General features: G+C 52.5%; 1 protein-coding gene across 4 annotated transcripts in view; it reads right to left on the bottom strand.

Moving 5' to 3' along the window:
- Nucleotides 1-20153, bottom strand: part of BRD3 (bromodomain containing 3) — a 28997-nt gene that overhangs the window by 1736 nt on the left and 7108 nt on the right. For 3 of the 4 annotated variants that reach the window (XM_032232842.1, XM_032232841.1, XM_032232843.1), the window contains exons 2-12: nucleotides 19533-19867; nucleotides 16494-16631; nucleotides 16114-16261; nucleotides 11134-11363; nucleotides 10535-10906; nucleotides 8419-8547; nucleotides 7522-7716; nucleotides 6938-7003; nucleotides 4303-4532; nucleotides 3735-4027; nucleotides 1020-1148 (exon numbers count right to left, since the gene is read on the bottom strand). In XM_032232842.1, coding sequence (XP_032088733.1) covers nucleotides 1020-1148; nucleotides 3735-4027; nucleotides 4303-4532; nucleotides 6938-7003; nucleotides 7522-7716; nucleotides 8419-8547; nucleotides 10535-10906; nucleotides 11134-11363; nucleotides 16114-16261; nucleotides 16494-16631; nucleotides 19533-19733 — 2131 coding nt within the window. In that variant the 5' untranslated portion in view covers nucleotides 19734-19867. The remainder of the gene's footprint in view (nucleotides 1-1019; nucleotides 1149-3734; nucleotides 4028-4302; nucleotides 4533-6937; nucleotides 7004-7521; nucleotides 7717-8418; nucleotides 8548-10534; nucleotides 10907-11133; nucleotides 11364-16113; nucleotides 16262-16493; nucleotides 16632-19532; nucleotides 19868-20153) is intronic. The other variant, XM_032232844.1, reaches the window with a different exon arrangement.

Raw genomic sequence — 20153 nt, forward strand, 5'->3', positions numbered from 1 at the left:
CCTTGCGGGTCTCCCTGCCTTCCTTTGGGCAGCATCCCCCTGCTTCGGCTCTCAGCCCCTGCAGGAAGCAGCCCAGGAGTCTGGCCTTGGGTGGGGGGAGGAGGGGGTCCTGCTTGATAGCAACAGCCCTTAGACTTATAGTTGGGCCTAAATGGCAGGTAAAACCAGCCCTGCCCCATGGCAAACACAATAGGCTGGGATTGAGGGGGGGGGGGGTTGTTTCCACAGTGTAGCTCATAGGTCCAGAGAGAGTCCAAGTGGAACAGCCAGGATGCAGCCGCCATGTGGGAGGCGGGGAAGAGACGGGGGGGGGTGTGTGAGGCTGAGAGGGAATTGGGAGGTGGACCACGGGGGAGCAGCCACAGGAAGAAGGCAGCCAATTTCCCAATGGAGCCCGGGGGGGGGGGAGGTTTTGGCCCAAAATGTCCATTCAGAGCGTCTGAGGGACACAGCCCCTCCCTAGATGAGGATCCTTGCATCTCCCCTTACTGGCCCTGAGCCTCTCCCTGGGGACCCCTCAGGTGGGACCCCCTGTCTCCCCACCCCCACCTCCACTGTGAAGGGCAGACAGAAGGGCTGGGGCCTCTGCTAGTGGCCCTCTTTGACCTCTTTGTCCCCATGCCGGTGCTCCGGCTGTCAATACCCGGGCCATGTGGCTCTTTTGGGCACCACCAGGCAGCCAAGATTGCCTAGTGCGGCTGGACACGGAAGGGCTGCTTTGCCCTCTTTGGAGACACCCCCCCCCCCCCCGAGACCCCAGGTAGGTCGAGCCAAGGGACTTTGGCCTTGGTGGGCACTGCTGAGTCCTCCCCTGCAAGGGATGGGTGGAATGGAAGCCTAAAAGAATGAATAAAACCTCCATCGTGAAGCAGCAGGAGCCACCTGGGGCCCTTCTGCCTCTAGAGGGAGCCGGTTGGAAAGCCCTGCTGCAGATTGCACAGCACGGGCCCTCCCGGGAAGGGGCCTGGGGGCCGCAGCCTGCTGAGGCAGAGGTGGGGAGGGAGGCGGCCTCTGCTCACCTTTCCTGGCCGGCTTCTTGTTGTTGCTCAGCTGCCCACTGACATCCTGCAGGCGCTTCTCCAGCTCCTTCTTCTTCTCCTGGGCCATCTCCTCCTTCGACTTGGCCGCCTGCTTCTTCCCACTTGCGGCTGTGGGGAGGAAGCGGAAGGGCTCAGGGGGGGGGGGTCGGGGGCCCCACCTTCCCAGGAGGCAAGAACCAGCAGAAATGAAAGGCCAGTGCCCATTGCAGGCCTTGGACAGAAGGCGATTCTGGACAGTGGTCCAGATGTCCAGGGCGGGGCAGCTGCCCTCTGAGAGCAGGCCAGGGCCACGAGGGGGACAGGCAGGCTCGTAAGTGGGGGACCACAAAGGGCAGGGGGGCAGCTCTGGGCCCCAGGATTGTATTGAGCAGGGCAAGGTAAGGCTCAGCAAGCCACAGGGGCTCCCTCAGGCCCTGCAGCAGAGGGGATGGGGCCTTGCAGGGGGCCCAGCCTGAGCAGCCAGAAGGAAATGAGGAATGGCTGGGGCCAGATCCCCTCTCCTCCCACGGGAGCTCATGGGAGGGGCCTGCAGTACCCTCCCCTCCACGAAGGAATACAAATGACAAGACAGACAGACGGACACACACACACACACACACATAACCCATCCAGTAAAAAAGGGAAGCCCCCCCCTCCTTTATGATTTGCCCCTCCTGGAAAACAATGTTCCTAACATCTGATGCGGCAGCTGCTCCCTCCTCTCTTCTTCCACGCCCACCACAGAGAGGCTCCTTCCTTCTCCTCAAAAGGGTCCTGCCCCCCAGCCTCAGCCCCCCTTCAGCCTCCATGCCCAGGGGGATCCCGGATGCAGGGAAAGGGAATGCCAAGGCAGCCAGGGCTGAATTACAATATAGGTTGTACAAACCCAGAATGGATGGCTGGTTGCCGAGCATGATAACAGAACAGTGATGTGTGAAGGCAACAAAGTGTGTACGACAACCAGTATTCCTATTGTTGTACACACTTCAAAACTTCCTGCACACGCTTAGCCAGCAGAGAGAAAGGCCACAGCCCCAGGGGGTCTCCTTCACGGTTACAAACCAATTTGCTGCTAACTGACCAGGGATGCTTGTGGTCATTTCAGTCTTAGGTGTGGATATCGGCTGCCCTGGCACACTCTTCTTCTGTACCTTGCCCCATTTGGGGGGGGGGGGGATGTTGTCCCAGAATAGCCCTTCATTCCCCCTTTCTCTTTGGAGTCCTCTTTCAGGGCGGAAGGAAAATAGTGGGCCAGAATCCCACTTGGCTCTTGGCTGCTTCCTGGGCCTTCGGGGGCGGCCACGACAGCTGGCCCTGCAAAGGCTGGAGGGATGTCCGGCCCCATCCCTGGCGCCAGCTCTCGCCTACAGACGACTCCGGTCAGACCGGCTTTGCAAAGGGGGAGGCCGTCTGCCTCCCGTCTGCTCAGCCTCCCTTCCGCCCTTCGAGGAGGCCTCATCCTGCCCTCTTCCTCTTCCGTGGCCCCCTGGAAGCGGCTCCTGAGCTCTGGCACTGCCGAATCTTTTCTGGCTCCGGGGCTGGGCTGGTTTGCTTAAGGTTTTCCTCCTGGAGAAAGACTGGAGTGGCCTCAAGTTCCTGCTGCAGCCCTTTCCTTCTTTCATCCAGAAACCTTTGCACTTTCTTCCCGGGCCGGTTCCCTATGAGGGTCCTCTGGGCTCCTCGGCTTCCTTCCCAAGCGACGGCCTCAGCTGGCCCTCGCCTTGCTGCAAACAGGGACAGCTCCAGCCCACAAGCCCTGCAGGCCACGGACACAGAGCACCACGGCCGTCTTCATGCTCCAAGAGAAACGGTTGCATCTCCTGCGGCTGACATTTCAGGCGCTGAAGCCTCCTGCCAAACCTACAGGGTTCTGCTACAGGGAATGTTTCTTTAAGGGCTCCTGCTGAATCCCAGGCAAAGGCCAGGACCTTCCTGGTCTTCAGAAAAAGAGGCCTTTATCTCTTAATCGTGGGAGGAGGAGGAGCAATCTGGTGTGAGGGAGAGACCTGGGTGGGGAGGGAGGAGACGGTGACTAGGAAACAACCAGAGAAGGAGGTGGGGGGAGCCCAAAGCTACACAGCGGACAGAGAATGAAGCTTAGAAAGGATTCTGCCTAATTATCAGGATGTAAAAGGAGACAGCGGGTAACTTGCACTTTCAGACTCCCAAGGCTCCCTTAAGGCAGCCTTACACTGAAGCAGAATCTGCTCAGCTGCTGACGTTCCCCATCTCGTCTACCTGAGAAGACACCCAGCACCGAAAGGAAATCGGGAGGGGGGGGGCCCTCCAGGGCGGCTGAGATCAGGAAGGCTGCCTTTGCCTTCTTCGCAAGACCCTTCCCTTCAGTGGGGCAGCAGCAGGGAACACGGGGGAGAGGGAAATGGGGGTCAAAAGTACATCATTCCCCCCACCCCCTCTGCTTTCACAAAGGACCCTCCCCCTGGGCCAGGGAAGGGACCAAAGCCCCCTCAGCAGAGGGGAGACCACAGGAGGGCTCCAAAGGTTGGGGCTGCCTGGGGCTGCCTGTGGAGGCAGGAGAGTCATCTGGAGGCGGAGAGCAGAGGGGTTTTCACATTTCCAAGCAGAAGGGGGGGGGATACAGGTGGAATGGAGGGGGGGGGAGAGCTCAGCATGGATTAGACAGCCCCCCTCCAAGCTCCTGCAGCCCCCCACACTCCACCCATCGGTTCCAGGGCCTGGGGGAATCCCACTTACAAAATGGTTTCCGCTGCTTTTTCTGCAAGCAGGACTTGACGTATCTCTCGAGTTCTCGCAGCGTGGTGGGCTTCAAAGTTTCAAAGTCGATCTCGATCTCGTCGGGATTGGAGTCCCTGAGGGAGGGCTCTCGCGACTGGATGATGTGCACCACCCGGCCCAGCTTCTCCCCTGGCAGGCGGTTGATGTCCAGGCTGAGCTGGCGCTTCTCATCGTAGGTCATGGGGATGCCCTCCTCTTCCTCCTCCGAGTCAAAGGTGGCCGAGGCCTGCTTCCCGGCCTTCTTGGGCTGCCTGTGGGCGGGAGAGGAGCGGTCAGGGCCTGCAAGCCCCCTCTGGTGGGGTCCAAAGAGAGAAGTGGGCAAATGGGCTCCAGGCACCCACGGGCCCCATCGGCGTTCTTCTCCCTGATGGCCCCTGGGCAGCCTTGCCCAAAGTGCCCCTCTCCTTTTGCTCCCCCCTGCTTTGGGTTGGCCAGCCACGTAACTTCTTTGGCTGGGCCCTCCCCCCTCGCCCGCCTACCACTCGAGCCCACACCAGCCTCCCCCCGTCCCAGAGGATGTCCCCACCTGTTAACGGGAACTGTACTGTTGGCCTTCTTGGCGGGGGCTTTCTTCTGCTGGGGGGCTTTTGCTGGGAGGGCCACCTTGGCTTTCTTCTCCTCCTCGGCTTTTGCCTTGTGCTTCTCTTTCTCCTTCTCCTTTTTTTTCTTCTCCTTCTCTTTTTTCTCCTTCTTCTTCTTTGGCTTGTTGACTGGTGCTTGCGAGAGGGCAGCCAGCTGCTCGTGGACGGCCTTCAGCTGAGAGAGAAGCCAAGGAGAAAAGCTCAGCTGACCACTGGCGCCCTCCGACCCTCTCAACCCGGGCCAAAGTCTGGAACCCGGCAAGTGGATGGGGAAAGCAGGTCAGCCCACTCAGGGCCGTGGAAGGTTTGTGGGAGCAGCAGCTCCCAGCCTTCCAGGCCTGGTGCCTCACCCCATCCCCAGACCAGGCTGCCAGGGGCAGGCACAAGCAGCTCCCTTAACACACATGCATAAGGCTTTCCCGCTGGGTCACAGCGTGACCCACTTGCTGGAGCATCGCATGGGAGGCGGACGCTACAGTGGCACCTTTTGTAAACCTGAGTTGGACTAACCCCACAGGATGTGAGCCAAGAGGCAAGCGGGAGGCCCGGAAAAGTTGGTTTCCTTTCCTTTATTTTCAAGAGGTTCTTGACAGCTTGTACCTAGATTTGCTGTTTTTGAGCTGTTGTGAGACGCCCAGAGTCACTTAGGCGATATAGGCGGCCATACAAAATCAAATCTTAAATCAATAAATTTAAGCAAATTAAAATCCAATCTATCTGAAAAGGATCCTCCGGCCATGGCCGGCCCAGGATGCCTGCAGCACACAGAGGCAACCCCTCCCCCCAGGAGATGCCGACTTCACAGCTGGCAGAGAGCAGAAGGCCTTTGCTCCCTGGAGCCTCCTCCTCCTCCTTCACCCAGAGAGGAAGGGGAAAGGCAAGGGCCATGGGGAGGGAGAGGCCTCCGTCTGGGAGGAGGGACCTGGCCTTCCAAGGGAGCGCAGGCCCACCGACCCCACCATCTGGGGCAGAGGATCCAGCGTGGGCCCCTGTGCTCGGCATCTGTGATTAAAGGGACCCAGGTTCAGATCCTTGTTCAGCAGGGATTCTCCCCAGCAGCTTTGCTCTACCTGACTGGGCTACATGCAGATGCCACGGTACTTGCAAACCCTCTTGGGGCTTCTGCCCTTCCCCCCCAACCCCCAGCAACAGCTCTTCAGCACACACACCCCAAACCCTCAATAAAAATCCAGCCTCAAAATTGGCAGGCACCGTCTCTGTTAGAGTCCTCTATTCCTTTGCTTTGCTTCGAATTCAGCCCAACTCTAAAGTCTGGATGGAAGAGAAACTGAGGAATGAAACGGGCTGCTACAGACCGTATATCAGGGGTGTCAAACTCAAGGCGGTGTGTGTGTGTGTGTGCTTAGATCTGGTCCACAGGGCTGCCTGTCAACCGCCGAAGATGGGCCTGCGGTGCCCCTGCCAGTGAAAGCCTGTGGTCCTCCTGGGCCGTTTTTGACAGCGACAGCCTCCGATGGCCCTCTGCCAGCACAAAAGTAGCTGGGGGGGGGAGGGGGGGAGGGCTGCAGCATCCCCAGAGCTCCTTTTCTCTGGCAGAGGAGCCAAAAGTGGAGTCTGGGGGGCTATCAAAGCAAACTGAAAATAAAACAAAAGGAGAAATGTTTCCCTTTTGCATTTGAGCAGGCAAGAAGGGACAGGAAAGGAGAAAGGGAAAGAGGGAAGACGAAGAAAGGAAGATGAGAAAGAGGGGAAGGAAGAAGGAAGGAGGATGAAGAGGGAAGGAAGGGAGTGAAGGTCACATGGGCCACCAGAGGTGCCCCTGACACAAGTCACATTGAGCTGACCATCCCCACTTTGGCCACACACACACCCAGCCCGCCCCCCTTCGAGGTCAAACGCAACCCTGATGCAGCCCTGAATGAAATAGAGTTTGACACGCCTGCTGCATATGAATGGTTCAAACAAAGACAAGGCAGTTCTGAGGCACCAGGGAGAAAAGTGTCACTAAGTTTATTCCCCATATTCATGAGGACTAGACACTTGTTCACTGAAAACTAAAGCAAATTCTCAGAAAATCTGGTGCAACCTGAAGGGCAAAAGCAGCATTCACCCATGGGGAAGGGGGGCGCGACTGGTGGGGCCAATCCCAGCCACCACCACCCAAAGGAAGGCTGCAACCAGGGAGGGTTGTCTTCGTGACCCCTTCCCGGAAGGTCCAGGGATTGTTTGCTCTCCTGCGGGGCAAGGAAGAACCCCAGCTGCCCTGAGCAGCCCACGAGAGACTTCCCTGGTCTGGCAGTTTTTACAGACCCCACAGCTGGCCCATCCCGTGGGGGCACTTCCAAGGCACAGCCCTGCAGGGGCATCCGGGCGGGATTCCACAAGGAGCAGCTGGCAGGGCAGGAAGTGAATAGGCATGGGGCCGCCCCTCCCCCCCCGCTTGCCTTCCATCTGCCCCCCAAGCCCTCCTGGGCAGCCTCAAGGCAGCGACTGCCTGCTGGGAGGAAGCGTTTCTGAACAGGCCTCGAGGACTGTACGTATCCACACACAATACAGGAAAGGGGGAAGCACTTTATAAAAGTGGGGGGGGGGGGAAGGGGGGAAAAAATAAACAAATACATTCCATCCATTCCAGTCTCGGGAGTCAATGACCTTGTAGCACTGCCTCAATGATCGGGAACAGTCCTGTGTGAACAAGAAGACAGGCAGGGAAGCAAATCGGGTGTCCACACCGCACCCTGAGTCGGGGGGGAGGGGGGAGGAGAGCCCCAGAACCACACTCTGGTTCTTGGGGAGGCCTGGGTCACTTTGGGCCCTTGGTCTCAAGGGCCAAGTTTCTAGACCTCACTGCTGTGACCGATGTATGAAAAAGGAGGGCGGTTCCTTTTCTACCACTGGTCACAGAGCAGACACGGAGTTATTGTGCACCACCACCAAGGCGCCCGGTGGACCTCTGAGAGGCGCTGTGGCCTCTATTTCTCTATGCTCACATTTTGGGCCCTGCCTTTTCCGACTGCCACAACGTCCTTCTTAGCGACCGGGGGTTTGATAAAGGAAGCGGGTCTTTCTGAGCAGCCCAGAGAACCCTCGAGTCTCTGCAGGGCTCCCGTCGAGGCTCCCCGCACCTCCGGTGGCTTCCGGGATCAGACGAGGCCCCTTCGCGAGCGGCCGAGCCCCAAACCACTCCCCAAACTGCCACTCACCTGCTCCTGCAGCTCTGCCAGCCGCGTGGCCCGCTCCTCCTCCGAGTCCGAGCTATCCGAGCTGTCTGAGGAGCTCCCACCGCTGCTGTGGCTGCTCTCCGTGCTCTTGCTGACCACGGGGGCGGTGGGCAGAGGGGGAGGTGGGGGGTCGGCGGGCTCGTCCGGCATCTTGGCAAATCGCATCTCAAAGACGTCCTGCGGGAAGAGCCACTTTGGAGAGGAGGGCAAAGATGCCCCCAGAGCAGGCAGCTGCTCCAAAAGAGGCACCCCCGCCCCGCCCCACAGTGGGGCTGACTGGAGGAGGAAGAGGCCGAAGGGCAGATGGGGGCTCTTCAGATGCCATGACCCCCATCAGAACTGCCATCTAGCCTCGGAAATGAGAGGTGGGCAGGAACCCCTGGGAGATGCAGCCCCCACCCACGTCTCCTCACACTGAAGACCAGCCCCGGTGATGATTTACTCCAGGGTGGAGGGAAAGAGCAGCTAGTCTCCCTTGTGAGAACTGCCTGTCGGGCATTGTGAATGTTCTGTGATGTTGTGCAACACAACAACAAGCCTTGTTATGAGCCTCTGGGATGCAAGGAGCAAGAGGTGGCCATAGCTGTCAGAGGCCGAGCACCCATCCCAGACTCAAGCAGGGGCAACCAGGGGCAACCCTAAGGCGGCAGGAGAGGCCTGGAGACTTAAAGCCAAGAAGGAGGCGGCCTGCTGCATCTCTGCTGGAGTCCCACCGGCTCTGGACCGGCCTCCTTGCAAACGGCACCACAACCGTCCAAATCAGACCACACAAGCCCTTCACTGAGCCCACAGACCCACTGCGGCTGACGGAGGATGTTCTGCTTCAATCTAGCCCCCCCCTTCTTTTTTTCATCCTGGCAGCCCCCCCCCCCCCCTTACCTGCAGCTTCCTAGCCATGGCCACCACCTCATGGTCAGGCGGATTGTACTTGTAACAATTGGAGAACATTAACCGGATGTCCGCTGCGAAGCCTTGGGCGTCTTGATATTCCCGACTGTCCATTTTTTTCTGCAGGGGAGCCCAGAAAGGGGACAGGATTAGAGGGGGAAACCCCTCCCGCAGTGAGCAGAAAAATGCCCCTGAAGCCCTGCTGGTCACCTGCCCGCCTTCCTACCCTTAAAGCCCCTTCAGAAGCCACAGGCAGAGCAGCTGGATTTGGGGGTGCAAAGCGATAAATGACTGAACTCAGCCAGTGGGGGGTTGGGGGAGAGGTGTCCCTTTGGAGAGAAGAGACTCATCCTGAAAGAGGGCAGGGCGTGGGGGGGGGGATGTTCCGCCTTCCCTGCAAGCAGAAGACCCCGCTGGCATTTTCCACTCGGGCGGGAGCAAGCGGGGACTGCCTTGGGAAGTCCTGTGAGACAAGAGCCACAAAGGGCTCAACTCTGCCACCTGCACCCTGGTCGCCTCCTCAGGATGGATTACTGTCACACCTGGCAGGGCTGCCACTGAGAAGCATCCGGGATGCAGCTGGTGCAAAATGGGGGGTGAGCGCAGTTACGTGCACCCCAAGATCAGCACATGCTGCCCTTCTGTTCCTCAAACTACCTTGGTTGCCAGTTGGCTTCTGGGTTCAATGCAGGGCACTGGGCATGACCTCCGAAGCGCCCCCTGTGCTGGGCCAGGCGATCTGAGGGGCGGCTGAGGCCTCCCCACCCCGTCAGCCCAAGAGGGGCCCCATCAGGCAGGACCCCGGAGAAGAGCCTTGTCTGCTACAGCAGAGACCCCCAGGAAGTGAGCCTGGGCCCATCCCCACTGGCCTTTTGGGGAGGCGCGGAGCCCCAGGAGCTGCTGCTGCTGGTGCTCTCCCTCACTACGACTTTGTCTTCAATTGTTTTCCACTTTACTTACGCAACCTTGTTTCCTGTGGTTTCCTTTTGTCGTATGGGTGAGTTGGGCGTATAAATTCAGATCAATAAAGAAAGCCACAGCAGATAGCCCAACTGGGGGGTTTCCTCCCAAGCTGCCAGGGTAGGTAAGGCAGCCCCACTTCCACGCTCTCCTGACCCTGGAGGAGGGGGGGGGCAGAGAGGAGCTGCCGAGGGGCTGCGAGGGCAGCCCTGGTCTCAGGGCTGGCAGGTCAGAGCAGGGCTCCTTCCCTCTTCTGGGCCTTTACCCAGCCGCTGTTGCCTCCAGGGTTTTGGGGTCTCCTCCGCAGAGGGACAGAGCAGAGGCTGCTTGGAAGCCGCTACGGCTCCCTGGCCAGATGGGCCGATCCAACTAGCTGGGGTCCCACATTGCTTCTGTTTTTTCTCTCGGGCGGTCACCTGGAGTTGGGGGACGTGACCATCCCTCCAGTGCCACGGACGGATCATGTCCTGGTAGCCCTGGAGGCTTCTGGGGCTGTCCCCCCCCCTGCAGGGAGGTAGGGGCCAGTCAACCCAGAGGACTCAAGAGGGAACTTGTTGGTCTTCCTCCTGGTTGGTCCGAGACTGGAAGAAGCAGGGATTGAGGAGGGCTTGTGCAGGTTCTCAGCTCTGGGAAAGGAAAGAGTGGGAGAAGGCAACTAGGCCAGGAGATTCTCCCCTTGTAACCATTTCTCTCATGGCTCTTCAAAGTCTGAAAAGAGCCACTCACCAGCTCCTCACACTCCCAACCTTTCTTGGAGTCACGTGTCCCAATTCAGCCTCTTGGCCACTAACAAGGACTTATAAGTGGTTGTAAGACTCCTGGGATCATGTGACTGACTTCCAAGCAGAAATGTCAACGGGGGAAGCCAGAATGGCTTAATGGTCGCATGGTTTACCTAACAATCATTTGCTTAACGGCCAAGGCAAAAAGGTTGTAAAATTGGACATACTTGAAGACTGTCTCACTTAGTGACAGAATTTCCAGTCCCAACTGCGATCGTAAGTAGAGGACTACTGTATCCGGCTACTCCTGTGGGCAGGGACCAGGGCTCCAGCAGCAGCACCTACCACAGGTAGGAAGGGGGATCCCCTGCTGGGCCAGGCTCCACCTGTGGGTCAAGCAGGGGGGAAGCCAAGAGGGGACCTACTTTGACGGTGCTGAGGTCCATGGGGTGCTTGATGATGTCGTGGTAGTCGTGCAGCTCCAGGGCTTCGGCGTCCACCGGCTTGTAGAAGGGCCAGGCGTAGGCCGCGTGCTTCTTGGACAGCATCTCCTTCAGGATGCTGTCGCAGTACTTGAGGTGCTCCGAGAGCTTGCCCTTCTTGCCTGCGTGCTGGGGCACCTCCCCGTCTTCCAGGTCCTTCTTTGGCGGTTTGATGGGCCGGCCACCGCTCTCCCGCCGAGCCACCACTTTGGCTTGCTTGGAGTCCAACAGCTGCGGAGGGGATTCACTCCGGCTGGCTGTGATGGCTGACGTGGTGGGCGTGGTGGTGTCTGCTTTCCGCTTCACCCCCTTTTTCTGAAATTAAAGCACAGCCCATAAGGAAGGGGCAGGTGGAGAGGAGCCCCCCCCCAGAAGGTGGGTCAGGAGGAACTTGGGGGGGGGCAGAAAGATGGCAGCGTTTCTCTGGCCTGAGACCAGAAACAGACCAACCTCTGCAAGGCAGGGGTACCGGGAGTGGCCCCCCAGCCCCACCCCTTCCCTGGGGGAGAAGCGCATGCGCAGAGAGGGGAGGCCCCCATTACCTTGACGATGGGTGGTGTTGGGGGAACGACTGCCATGATTGGGGCGGCAGGAGGCGGAGGAGGAAGCACGGGTGTCGCAGGGGGGGCAGTGATGGGGGTGACATTCGCAGTGATGGTTGGCACAGGGGTGACGGCAATTACGGGCGTCTGAGATACCGACGGAGGGACGCTCTGGAAAGGCGCCGGGGAGGATGCGGAGGAGACGGCGGTGGCTGCTGGGTGCTGGGTTCCTGCCGGAAGGAAAGCAAGGACGTCTAGAGGAAGGCCGAGCAGTTCCAGCTTTTCCTTTGCTGAAGAAATCATAGCATGGGAATCCCCCCCCCAAAATTCTGTAAAATTGTGTTATATTCTGTATGCTTAAAAAAATTAAAAACAGAAAAATACCAATACAAAAAGTGGAATGAAAAGTAAAGCAATGGTAAAAACGCCATGAAGAATTCAATGACTCACCAGCTGATGCGGAAGCCAACAAGTTTAGGCTCAAAAATATACCCCCAAAATTGGGTTACTCTTTTAAAAATAGCCACACATATGGATAAGTTGAACCAAAATGCCATAAGCAATGTGCCACCCCATGGATATGCCCCCGGGTAAAAATTTAAAACGGAATCTGTTCTGTAAAACAACATTTACTGATATAAAATATGAAAACAATTGAAGTTCTTCAGAATGCATTGAAAACAACAAATTCTAAGGAACGGTTTATCTGGCAGTAGCACATTTTTTACAGTATTTTCGTTAAAAATTTGGGAGTTTATCTGTGAGCATATACAGAACTAACATTTATGCTCTAGTTTTAATATTTAATACCAAGTATTAGAAAGTTTTACTTGTACTATTTAATATTAAACATCAGAATTTTTTTAATTATAGTTAACTAATTTCATCTCTTTTTAATTAATCTGTCTCTACATTACTCACATTCTTGATAAGTAGATAGTTCCTCATTTTACATTAATACAACTTATCACTAACACCCAAAACTATTTATATTCATCAGAGAAAATGTTCTAAATTTTTAGGATTCTTTTAATATCTTTATGAAAAGTAGATTACTACATCTAATTTTTTAAAGAAATGTGATGGGTAACTTGGAGTTATGCATATGACTACAGCATTTTGTAGATAAAGTCTGCTTTTATAACCATGATATTAACTAGTAATGATCAAACTTTTCTTAATTATTATACTTTATTTTCCAAGTATTTTGTAAAAGTTCAGGCAGGTGGAATTAAGTACATCATCAGCTTAGAGTCGCTGTGTTCCCACAAGTACTCCTCCTGGATTCCACTGACTCTTATCTAGTGCCAATTTAGTGTTGAATTTTAGCTGACCTTGTCTATGGGCCTGAATAAATCTTCTATGCTGCAACCGTACTGAATGGTTCTGATTCTTTGAACAGGACATCAATCCGCTTAACTTTGCCTCCCAGCTCTACCTGCTCTCCTTCTACATATTTCTTTCAAAATTAATGACTATACAGCAGGCAGTACGTTCTATTTCCTTTTCATAATGCAATAATCAACATATACCACAATCTTAAGATTAATGGGCTCTACTAGGAGCTGTCTGGTGGAGTGGTTAGAATGAAGTATTGCAGGCTAATTCTGCTGACTGCCAGCCACTCGATTTTGACCAGCTCAAGGTTGACTCAGACTTCCATCCTTCCGGGGTGGGCAAAACAAGGATGCAGATGATTGGGGGAAAAGGGCTGACCCTGAAAACCGCTTAGGCAGGACTGTGAAGCAATGTGATGTGGTATATAAGTCTAAGCGCTATTGCTGTTGATAGTAGAGTACAAACCGAAAAAAACTTTATGTATGTATGTATTATGTATGGCTGGCATGTATACATATATACATACATAATACATACATACATACATGCATACATAAAGTTTTTTTCAGTTTGTACTCTACTATCAAATGACACTAAATATATACCTACCTTCCTGGCTTCAGCTGATAAGGAGGAGGACCTGTGGCTTAATGGTTAAGACATCTGCCTAAGATGCAATACAACACAGGTTCGAATCCCAGTAAGGGTATGGCTAGCTGATGAGAGCTAAATAGCTTGAAATAGATCTATACTAGTCTCCCTTTATTTATTTATCAGCACAAACACAACATACATACATACATACATACATACATACACATATACATAGACACACACACCGTGTTTTCCCCAAAATAAGACATGGTCTTATTTTCTTTTGACCCCCGAAATAAATGCTTGGTCTTATTTTCGGGGAGGTCTTATTTTTGAGGTGCAGAAAGCCTCATGGCTGCTGCTGTGTTGCAATCGTTTTTTTCCTGGGGGGAGGCCTTATTTTTGGGGGAGGGCTTTTTTGGGAGGGCTTATTTTTGGAGGGAGGGCTTATTTTAGCGCATGCACTCAAAAGCCTGATTGGGCTTATTATCCAGGGAGGTTTTATTGTCAGGGAAACAGGGTGTGTACACACACACACACACACACACACACATTCTGATAATTTTATGATTGTTTTTTGTAAATATTTTAATAAATGGATAAAGTTAACAGAGCTACACAGATTTTGTGTATATTACAAAGTAATTAAACTGTACTGAATATAAATTTTTATTCTACAGAATCAAATGCATTTTAATAGGCAGAAAATATTTCCCTCTAGGTAATATGGCTGTAACAATCTTTAGCATCAGTATTTGAAATATAATATACTTACACACTGTTTAATTCAAATGTAATTGGTCAGCAACAATAATCTTACTGTATTGCCAAAATCTGAGTGTATGTCATTATGCTGCACCTCTTGGGTTGCTGTTAAGAGATCCCAATTTACACAGAACAATGCGATGTCGCCTTAAAGTCACAGCTCCCCAGCCCTTGGGCTGTGGACCGGTATTGGTCTGTAACCGGTGGGAACTGGGCAATGCAAGCAGCAGGCAAGCACAATACCATCTCCATGCCACTCCCACCACCACCACTGCATGGAACGGAGCTGTTTTTACTGGCCAGATGCCCTTCCTGTCTCCAATGCAGAGTTCGCAACAGAGTTCAGTGTGCCCAGAGGGAGAAATATCTGCCACTACCTAGGATCTAACTCACAGTCTCCTGATTGTGAGAGGCCACTGCACCACTATGACAAACATGAAGAATAAATGAAAAAACTATAAAGAAGATTAATTGGGGGGGGGGGAGAAATCTAGCTATTCCATGTGCCTTTCAAACAAAGAGGAAGGGAAGGATAACAGACATGAATTAAGACGGTTTGATCTTGTGGAGATAAGGAAAGTGCACAGGTGAAATTAAGGTTTAATCATGAACAACGGAGCCACAATGAACCTCCGAAGTAGGAATTGGCGTCATCAAAGTTGTTCTGACTGCAGACAAAAGCAGTTGGTGATGCACCAGTGGTGGGTTACACTATGCTGAATGGCCACAGCAAAAGAAGCTGCAATCAATTCTAGAAAAAAAGCTGCTGGAGCCACTGAATGAATGCCATCACAGGAAAGACCCTACTCCACTAGATCCGGGGTCTCAAACTCACAGCCCACAGGCCAGATGTGTCATGCGCCAACCACCCCCACCCCTGGTTTAGCAAAGGGGGAAAATAGCAATAGCACTTAGACTTCTATGCCGCATCACGGTGCTTTCTGGCCCTCTCTAAGCATTTTTCAGAGTCGGCCTCTTGCCCCAACAATCTGGATCCAAACAAAAAATTAAAAAACTTTGTTAAAAAAAAACAATCTGGGTCATCATTTTACCCACCTCAAAAGGACAGAAGGCTGAGTCAACCTTGAGCCTGGAGAAATTCGAACTGCCAAATTGCAGTCAGCTGGCAGTTAGCAGAAGGAGCCTGCAGTACTGCACTCTAACCACTGCATCACCATTCTAACCACTGCGTCAAAAAGTCGCAATACGTCACATGAGAATGTGACGCCGCGAGTTTGACACCCTGCACTAGAGGAATGAGCAGATGAGGGAGGGAGCAAAAGAGGACAGTATAAGAGAGATGATGGAGCCATTTAGAGACCCAGGAATGAGGCCTTGGCAACTGGGGGGGAAAACCACCAGTCCCCCAAGACAGTTTCCCTTAAACAGGCTTTTCCCATCCAGGCCCAGAGAATTTGATTTTTGTTTCTCAAGTGAGGAACTTTCCACCTTTCCCTGTTACAACTCATTTTGTTACTCGCTCAATTACAGCTGTGTAATTGGTCGAGACTATTTTGCATTTTATTTCTGTCATCAAGTGTATTAAACAAGCAAACAAATCAACAAATGAGCAAGCAAGCAAGTTGTGTGGCCCAATTCTGTATGGCCTGTAAAAGATGGGCTTTCCTTCCACCTCTCCATCCAGACCAGAATGAAAATAAGGAGGGGGGCCAGGGGGACACAACGGACTTGGCCCTCTAGACTGAATCTGGTGCTCTCCTCTCCCATTTGAGGAGCAGCCATGCACAAACAGCCCACAATGTCTCCATTTCACCCGTGCTATCCAACCCATTTCTTACTAGCTTGGGGTATCGTCGTACTTTTTTTCTGATAAATCAAGCTATACCATGTCTCTGAAGGGGACGAGCAAGATTCCAATGTGGCACGCATTACCGAGACCTGGCTAACAGTGTGTGTGTGTGTGTGTGTGTCCTCTGAGTTGGGCACCAGCTAAGACCCCAAGGCAGGGAAGGTGAGATGGCAGAGGGCATCTGAGAATGTCTCTTGGCTTTTGGGGGCCATGTCCCCGAGTTTCCAAATATGAGATCCTACTTCTGAGACTGGCTCCTGGGATCAGCAGAAAATCTATGTATTTTATTACACTGTAAGCCACTTAAAATCATGTTGAACAATGGGCAGCAAATAAATGTAATAATAAATAAAATAAAACTCCCAGAATGTTTCTCCACTTCACCACCTCGTCCCTTTCCATGTATATCTGTTATGGCAATCAGGCCCGCATGCATCTTCCAGTGCAAGGGAAGCGCAGCCTTCATCTCTGACCTGGGTTGGGGGTCCCAGCTGCTATCTTCCGAGCTTTGCCTTTAGGCACAGGGGGCAGCAGCTCCACTTCCTCCTGAGGCATCTGGGCCACTTTCTGCAGGAAGATCTTTTCCAAGGCTTGTGCCATGAGGACGATATCATCCGTTGGCTGGCAGAGAGGCACGGAAAAAGAAGGAAACACAGAGTAGCACAGAGGGCAAACTGAAATCCAAAGGCCCACACATTCATTGCTAACTCTTGAGGGACCGAGGCCATTTGCCCTCAAAGGGTCTGGGCCCAAGGGAGAAAATTCAGAGCCAACACCCCCTCTTGGTAGTAGCCAAACATAGCCTATAAATGCCACGAGGCTTCCCCAGAAAAGAGTGGGCTAGATCCTTTACCTTGTTGTAAATGTAACAATTGGTAAACATGGTATTGAAATCCTGCATGCATTCACTGGCGCTCCAGTAGTAGTTGTGCTCCAGGCGCTTCTTGATGGTGCCCATGTCCATCGGGTTCTTGATGATTTTGTGGTAGTCCTGTTGGGGAGAGGAAGCAGTCAGTCTTTCACTAGCACCTTAGATGACCTGAGAAGAGGGCTGGCAAGAGAGGCCATGTCAAGGGAAGCCCTAAATCCTGACAGTGGAGGGGGATAGAGGGAGCAAGCAAGCAAGCAATCAGAATAGAGCTGGAAGGGACCTTGAAGGCCTTCTAGTCCAACCCCCGGCTCAAGCAGGAGACCCTAGACCCGTGATGGCGAACCTATGGCATGCATGACAGAGGTGGCACAGAGAGCCCTCTCTATGGGCACACATGCCATTGCCAGCTGCACTTCCGGTTTCCGTCGAGAACACACATGAAGACCACCTGCTCTCTTCTAGGTTCTGTAGTGCACATGCATGAAGACCAACTGGCTGGCGCGCATGTACATTACGGAACCCAGAAGAGAGCGGCTGGCTGGCCGGCATGCATGCGTGCGACGAACCTGGAGGTGCAGCTGCTCTCTTCCGCGTTTTGGTGCTCCAGTGCGCATGCGCACTCCTGCTTCGGCACTTGGTGCCAAAAAGGTTAGCCACCACTGCCCTCTCCCATTTCAGATGGGTGGCTGCCAGTCTTTCTTTAAAAACCTCCAGTGATGAAGCTCCCACGACGTCTGGTGACAAGCGGTTGCACTGGTTAATTGTCCTTGCTGTTAGGAGGTTTCTCCTTAATTCCAGATTGCTTCTCTCTGTGATCAGTTTCCACCTGTTGTTTCTTGTCCTGCCTTCTGGTGCTTTGGAGAATAGGTTGAAACCCACCCCCCTCTTCTTTGTGGCAGCCCCTGCAATACTGGAAGACTATCATGTTTCCCCTAGTCCTCCTTTCTCTAGCGCTGGACTATCCGTACCCAATTCCTGCAGTAATGATAGCAGGGCTGGTAGCATGTAATTAAGAGCATCAACGAATCTTATTCTTAAGTGTAGTGCAAGGAAAACAATCACATTCACAACACAGTGAAAACCATCAAGACAGAAAGACACTCTTAATAATCAATCAAAAGCATCATTAACCCCAGATAAATCTGATGGGCAGTTTTGATGCCCTGAGTCCCTAGGGAGTGGGCGGCATACAAATGTCAATAAACTTCCAAACTTGACAATAAACACAAAATATCTGGGTATTCGTTTCCTCTCATAAATATTATATATTTGTCTTTGCATAATGCATAAATATACTGAATATTCTTGTACAAAATATGGTAACCACTATTACCATACCATATTATATGGTAACAAGCAAGGATGAAGACCTCCTAGAATCCATATGGGTTAATATAAAAGGAGAAAAGAATGACATTGCTATAGCAGAAGAAATAGATGGACTTTGCTAAACAATTAACAAATGTATGTAGGAAACACACAGCAGAAGTAATGGGAGATTCAGCCTTCCATCCTTCCGAGGTGGGTAAAATGAGGACCCAGATTGTTGGGGGCAAGAGGCTGAATCTGTAAACCGCTTAGAGGCGGCTGGAAAGCACTGTGAAGTGGGATATAAGTGCTGCAGCCATTTTGTGTTTTCTGGTAGTTACTTTTGTTCTCCTTGGCTTTGTTTCATTTCAGATGGAGTGTCAAAGTGCCATCATTCCACATGAGCCTCAGCTAAAATTCAACAATATTTTTTGGGGGGGATTATTTTCTTCTCATTTTCAAATAAATAAATAAGATAATTAAGTGGAAAGAGAGAGAAATTAGGCTGACCAGATATTTTGCTTTGGGAATCTGGAAAGTTAAGGCAAAATCCTGCAGAATCTGAGTGACTTAACAGAGCCAATAAGCTTACTGCAAGACATCAGAAAGCTGTTATTTTTGCTGTTATGGTGAAGGTGATGCAATGTTTACTCTCCAAGGATGGAGTGGGAATCTCACCATTTAGCAACACAAGCACAGAGAGAGTGGCTAGAGAATTCTCCTAGGAGGCAAGATTCTGACTGCCCCCTCAAAACCCAAACTCCACACGCACAGGGAAACCGTGGCTATGGGCCGATTGTTCCATCTTCAGCAGCACCTGTCTATCAAACATGGTCTTCAGTTGGAACCAAAGAGCCAAGAAAACCTCCCGAATCTCACTTTTCACCCCAAGTGACAATTTAAACTCTGTTTGCAGACAGCTTAAAAAGACACCTTCACACAATATCATCTATAGCAGGGGTGTCAAACAGGATTTCTTCGAGGGTCGGATCAGCATTGTAGTTCTCTGGGGGGGGGGGAGAGAAGTGGGGAAGTGGGGGCAGTGGGAGGAGATAGGACAGAAACCTCTTGCAGCACTTTGCCGGCCAAAAACGGGCCAGCAGAGGCACCATGGGCTGGTCCTTTCATATTTCCAGGCCGGCCCCACGGGCGAATTTAAGCAACCCACAGGACTTGAGTTTGACACCCCTCTACAGCAAGTTCTGATTTTCAATTTAACCACAGAGCAGAAGTTAAATGTTAAGTTTAACTCCATCAGAGCAGAGAGGCAGGGAATGCTTTGGGTCCCATCCCTGAGGGAGATACACCTGGTGGGACCCAGAAGAAGAGCCTTCTCTGTGGTGCCTCCCTTTCTCTGGAACATCATTTCCCCAGAGATTAGAATGGCTCCCACTCTAATACTCTTCTGGAAGGCGCTGAAGACCTGGTTCTGCCAGTGAGCTCGGGGAACCAAGAGAGGGATGGAGCCCATTAAATGGCTTGTGTGATCGGCTGTCGCTGGGGCGGGAAGTGGGAGATAATTTTATTACATGATTTGATTTTTTATTAGTTTTACTGTTTTTAGATGTGGTTTTTTATATTCCGTAAGCCGCCTTGAGTTGCCATGAACGAATAGGCGGCAACATACATTTAATGATAAATAAATAGATAAATAAATAAATAAATAAAATGTCTTGACAGAGACATTAAAAAAAGAGAGAAATTATCACTCACCGGTAAGTTTAATTTAATGGCGTCAACTGGCTGATAGAAGGGCCAGGCAAATTGGTGCTTCCACAGGGTCTTCACCACCACATTCTGCATGTACTGCAGTTGGTTCGTCTTCCTCCCAGGCTTGGTGGGGTTGGTGACCTCTGGGGGAGGAGGGTTGACTGGCCCCTGGGGGGCCTGGATGGCTGATGTAAGGGCAGACATAATTCCCTGCCTCCTGGTTTCACTGAGGGTGGCGGCAGCAGCAGCAGGAGCAAAAGGGAGGAGGAGGAGGAGAGCCGCCTGTTATGCTCCCCGCGTGGGATGGGCATCCCATTTCCAGGGACCAGCTATGCAGCCTGGAAAAGGCAAGGAGAAAAAGCATGTCGGTTTCTTCAGTGGGAAAAAGATGGCATTATGGAAAGCAAAACGTTTGGTGGACAAAGCAGCCATCCTCTTTTCCCAGATCCCATGGTTACTTGGCACCCCCCATAGAAAGGAATCCATGTGAAGAGTTTAATCTCCTAACTGTCATCCCCATCACTCACCCCAGAGCAGTGGAAGAGGCAACCAACTCTGGGGCCAGAGGCCATCCAGGTGTATGGCTCAAATGAAGAGTCTGACATCAAAGAAGAAACCACATGC

The sequence above is a fragment of the Thamnophis elegans genome, chromosome 16 (assembly GCF_009769535.1).
Source record: "Thamnophis elegans isolate rThaEle1 chromosome 16, rThaEle1.pri, whole genome shotgun sequence".
In the NCBI taxonomy this organism is placed as follows: domain Eukaryota; kingdom Metazoa; phylum Chordata; class Lepidosauria; order Squamata; family Colubridae; genus Thamnophis; species Thamnophis elegans.